This window comes from Dreissena polymorpha, chromosome 11 (genome assembly GCF_020536995.1).
Source record: "Dreissena polymorpha isolate Duluth1 chromosome 11, UMN_Dpol_1.0, whole genome shotgun sequence".
NCBI lineage: Eukaryota > Metazoa > Mollusca > Bivalvia > Myida > Dreissenidae > Dreissena > Dreissena polymorpha.
In genome coordinates this window covers 83,118,102-83,123,229 of record NC_068365.1, presented here as the reverse complement: position 1 = coordinate 83,123,229, position 5,128 = coordinate 83,118,102, and the positions used below count along the sequence as shown (strand labels likewise).

Below are 5,128 nucleotides of genomic sequence, written 5' to 3'. Positions count from 1 at the left end.
TTTTAAGTTGTTATTGTTGTTTGTTTCGCTGAGCAATAAAGTCTTTAAAACGTATTGTGTTGACTTTGTATATCCAACGTTACAATAGCTGATTGACAAAGCTGCTATATAAAGGCTTATTCTTGACAGCTGTTGTAATAACTTTCGTCTGAATGTGAGGCTCTCAGTGCATTAATTTCTATAAACTGCGTGTAGGACTTTCAGGATTTAGATTTTCACTATAAGGGTTCATATCACGGGATCCACATTTAAATAATGGGATCCCACCGCCGTCACCAAAAAGTTGTAGCGTACTGCCCCGTTTTGTACTACCCCGTATTGACTTAATTAGTTAGTCGTAACAAGTTTCAAGCAAAATAACGCCGCCATAAGTTTAGAGATTTATTCTGTATAACGTACGTCGATTGTTGGATTACAACAGCGGATAACTCTGGAATATCTGGTTCGTGGAGCTAAGCAGTTATTTCTTCGTAAACAGAAAACGTTAATCGACTTAAAAAATGAGATGAAGAATCTGTATCTCGGATGGGTCACCACAGGATGTAAACAAACAAGTCAAAAATTGAGACAATTCATGAAGTTGAACCGATTGAAATTTCAAGCGAAACAATTACAAGAAAGAAAGTAGAAAACCTTATCTGCAAACTGGATCGGCGATTCAAGTTTAACTGTTCTCTTGATCATCCACCGAATAGCACCTCTTTAGTTCGTATGATACAAAAATACGACCGTTCTTCGTGAAGGCTCGAACCGGAATGATCCCAAAAGAACGCTGATCTTCCTTGGTCGATTCAGCACCCGGTCGACCCGACCTATGATCGAACGACCAACTAAGGCAAATCGACCCGGGTCGACGAGTTCTAAGAATCCAAGATGGCCGCCGTAGTGAATGTAAACAAAGCTCTGATGAGGACTTACCAAGAGCGATTTTTAGTAAAATGAGATATATGACATAGAGGAAACTAACTATTAAAACTCTGTGGTGAGTTGTAATGGATATACATATTACAAAAAAAATGGAAACTGCTTCGCTCCTTACAAGTGTTTAGCAACAATAAAATAATTAAACGTTTATGGAAGCTAAAATTACAGTGAGGGGGGTTTTACTTATAAAATGCATTCTGTATAGACATAATAAATATGCAGTCATGTATTTGAATAAAATTCCCTCACTGGTGATCATCAAAACTCTTGGAATGTTAATACATGTATTAAAAGGTAAGTGTTCATTTACTACATAAATAGTATAATTTAATAACAAATATTAATATTCAGAATATCATTGAACAAAAGGTGGGGCGCATCAATATATAATATAATCACTTAAAATACACCTGAAAACCTTAGAAACTAACAGGTGGCTCATGTTATTATGCTTTCAAATGACATTGGTTTAAGTATTAGTAATGAACAAATTTAACGAACTAAAATGTCAAATCTGCAAACAATTCTCTTTAACTATATGCCCATGCTACTTGTAACGTGCACTTTTTCTCCAACTAAAATGTTAATTTTTTGTGGAATGAAAGACTGAACATGCGCATATAAAGACAGACAGACGGGCTGAGTAATTATACCATGCTACGCCTTGTTGTAGGTTTGCACATTGTCCTACTAGATGCTCACGTGTCGTTGTTAAGAATCAAACATATATCTCTCAATGGCATGTATTCTTATGTGAAAAAAATACAGTTCAAACGCCAGTGATATGGAAATTAAATAATTGATTCAATGTTCTCTACGGAGGGTCAATATGAAACGCCTGTTCTACACTTAATTGTTAAATCCTATTCAATGTCATTTATTTTCCACGAAAACAGTTGACCATGTGATGTCATAAACAACTATCAGCTGTATATAAATGCAAATAACTGGCTCAATCTCAGTCGCATTGCCTATGGACTGGCAGTAACTGTGTATAATGTTTCTGTATCTGTCAGCGTGTGCGCTTGTGCTGGTCGGTGCACGTGCTGGTGGCGAGACGCCGGCCGGAAGTGTGGAGTTCGAACAGCCGACGGCGGATGTGGAACCGTTTAGTGACGTCACCGTTCTCAACGATGCGGACATCACCAAGTACCGTGGTTAGTTTGCATTCCTCTGTGTAAGATAGCTATCAGGAGGCTTGTTGTTCACGGGGAACTATGGCACGAGCTCCGAGAATGTTATAGTTGTATGCCTTTTATGTGATTTATAATTATGTGTGTTACCACAAAAGATACCTTTATCTCTTTCGCTGATTATTAGGTAACATTAATCGCTGATTATTAGGTAGACATTAATAAAGGGTGCATCGTATATACTTCGTTTACATTGTACGCTTAAATCTGAGAAAATTATAAACGTTTTTTTTCAACTCAACCTTTATTTATTAAAAACTGATTCATGTGTATATTTCTTATCCATCCAGCATCACATTTGGTATTTTTTCAGACTGCGATGAAATCCTGGCTTCCGGTTCCTACAAGGAGGCGGGGGCGTACCGGATCTACCTGAACCAGTCGGAACCCATCGTTGTGAGATTAGCCAACACCATGCACTTTGCACTCTTACATGGTGATAACTAGTTTAAATATCCGAATTCCTATTCCCTATAACCAATTATGATTTCTTCGACACGTGATTCCAGTTAAGACCATGCTCTAGTGTTGACCATTTTCTGTTGTTTGTTATTCTGTTATGAAGGTAATGCTTTTATAGTGGACAAGAACAAGACGTTCTTTCCTGTTTAGAGTTTTGGTGTTTCGTTTTTTTTTCCAGCGGATAGTTTTCAATACAATTCGATAATTGTTTTCACCTAGTTTCTTTTTAGTTCGCCAAAAGTCTTAAATGCTGTCAGCGTTTTGATTTATGGTTGACGTCCGTGATGTTCTCTTTTACAGGTTTACTGCCAATTCGAGCTGGGCTCCGTTAGTTACGTGATTTCGATTCAGAAGTTAGGCAGGGTGAGTTTTGTGCAGAATTTCTACAACTATGAGTGGGGCTTTGGGAGCATTGGTGGAGGTGACGGTTGGCTCGGTCTACGGCGCATCAAGGCTCTAACAGACGCCGGTATGTGTTACACGTAGCTGCAAAGTTTAACATTTCAGGCTCTGATACGTCTTAATTTTGTATATAGCTGCCAGGGCGAATTCTTAAATACAATGTTCTCTCATAAGCTGGTTGCGAAACGTTGTTGTATGGTAGAACTCACCAGTAAATGGTCTAACACGCGCTGGAACGTGTTACACATAAATTGTAGTTGTAGAATCGAAACCTTCTAAACAAACGCTCTTACGGTCAAAGGTACGTGTTACACAGAGATGTACAGTTGAGCCTCAAACACAATGCTCTAACATTTAAAGGGACATTTTCACAGATTTTGGCATGTATTGAAGTTTGTCATTAAATGCTTTATATTGATAAATGTAAACATTGGAACAAAAAAGCTCCAGTAAAAAAAACAAGAATAGAATTAAAGAAAGAAAAAAAGGAACCCTCAACAGGGTTTGAACCACTAAACCCTGGAGTAAAAGTCTATCGCTTAGACCACTCGCCATCCGTGCTCATACAATGAGTGATGCATTTTATACTTTATATAAGCAATCCTTGTAGAATCACAAAATATAACGACAACAACAGAACTCTCCAAATTATTCAATCGTTTCGCGTTGCAACCCTTTATAATTATCAGGTTTTTATATCGTCAAAATATGCATATAATTGATATTTTAGAGCATGGTAAACGTTCAGTATTACTGTTTCCTCTTAAATATCATGCTACAACGAAACTTTGCGAATCTGGAACAATTTTTTTAATTGTGTCAATTTAGCAACACGAGAAAAGACCCCTTTAAAAGTACGTGATACACCTAGCTGTACAGCAAACAAACGAGTGTAACAAAAGGCTGTATGTATTACTGTAGTTTTATGCAGAACCCGCACGAAACCACGTCGGAACCGACCAAACGGGTCGTAATTCGAGTCGCATATAGATAGAGCAAATCTAATGAAATGTAATGGCATCGTTTGTGTATGCTGGCGTTAGGTAAATGAACTCATTACACTGTTCTGTTGACTGCAGGTAACAACAAGCTCACGGTGACGATGCAAGACTGCAATAATGTGGTTACAACACTCGTCTGGTACCACTTCTCGCTTGGATCGCCTGCCTCGCGCTACACTCTCTACGTCAACAGCTATGCTTCCGGTAACGTGCTTCCTGACGACCTGTCCCATAACAACGGCATGCCTTTCTCGACTATCGATAGACCGGATGTAAACAACTGCGCACTGCACATGCGCGCCGGTTGGTGGTACACTTACTGCACGTACGCTCTACCCACTGGGAAACTCTACCCCCAATGCGGTCCCTACACTCCTCTCGGGGGGTTCTATGACGGTCTGTTCTACAGCGACTGGCGCGGTTTCGGCTATTCTTTGAAGTACTTCAGCATGGCGATATCACGTGACTAGGAGACGACCCATCTGTTGTCATCGAACTTCTGTTAAGACTGATAATTATAAAATTTCCTTTTTCGCGTTTTTGTAACACGATAAATATGCTTGCAAACATCATTTTATTTTATCTATAAATGCCCCATGTTACAAAAGTATTTGCTCGCGGTGAGTCCTGCTTGAAACATTGCGTAACATAACTTGAAATTGAGACGTTAACGTCATGAACACGTGTCAAAATATACGTGTAACTTCAGCTTAGTCTAATAAATGAGACATTACAGGAGAAGTCAACATAATCAAATTGGAATACCCGCGAATATTATCAATAAAAATAAGCTCCATTAACACTCGAGTTTACCGTGAATCATACAAAATAATACAAATAATACGAACTTTTATTGTAATTCGTGGCGATATGTGTCAGAAAAGATCTGCAGAATTCGAATCATGTTGGTTATTGGGCAACGATAACATATACAACGATAACATAAACAAGTATTGGATATATGTTGATGTCTCTTTAACGTAAAATAACTTGTCTCTTTAACGTAAAATAACTAGAGCAAACTCGGCTTACAAGCGGAACCTTCGATCTCAATGAACTCGCGACAAGTTTAAATGTGAAATTAGAAGCTTGTAATGCATTCAATTAAACAATTAGTCGTATCAAGTTTTCGCCAAAATCATCGAA

General features: G+C 38.3%; 1 protein-coding gene across 1 annotated transcript; it reads left to right on the top strand.

Annotated features, from left to right (window-relative positions):
* The first annotated feature begins 1,834 nt into the window (after window positions 1-1,834).
* Window positions 1,835-4,554, top strand: LOC127851329 (microfibril-associated glycoprotein 4-like). Its single transcript, XM_052385036.1, has 4 exons — window positions 1,835-2,081; window positions 2,431-2,513; window positions 2,880-3,048; window positions 4,061-4,554. The coding sequence occupies exons 1-4, from the start codon at window positions 1,922-1,924 to the stop codon at window positions 4,450-4,452; spliced, it is 804 nt and encodes a 267-aa protein (XP_052240996.1). The 5' UTR covers window positions 1,835-1,921; the 3' UTR covers window positions 4,453-4,554.
* The last annotated feature ends 574 nt before the right edge of the window (window positions 4,555-5,128 follow it).

Bases quoted from the DNA above. Each gene is read 5' to 3' on its own strand.
- LOC127851329 (XM_052385036.1), top strand. From the start codon at position 1,922: ATGTTTCTGTATCTGTCAGCGTGTGCGCTTGTGCTGGTCGGTGCACGT. The intron at 2,514-2,879 runs GTGAGATTAGCC...TCTCTTTTACAG, and splicing joins ACCAGTCGGAACCCATCGTT to GTTTACTGCCAATTCGAGCT. The intron at 3,049-4,060 runs GTATGTGTTACA...TGTTGACTGCAG, and splicing joins CAAGGCTCTAACAGACGCCG to GTAACAACAAGCTCACGGTG.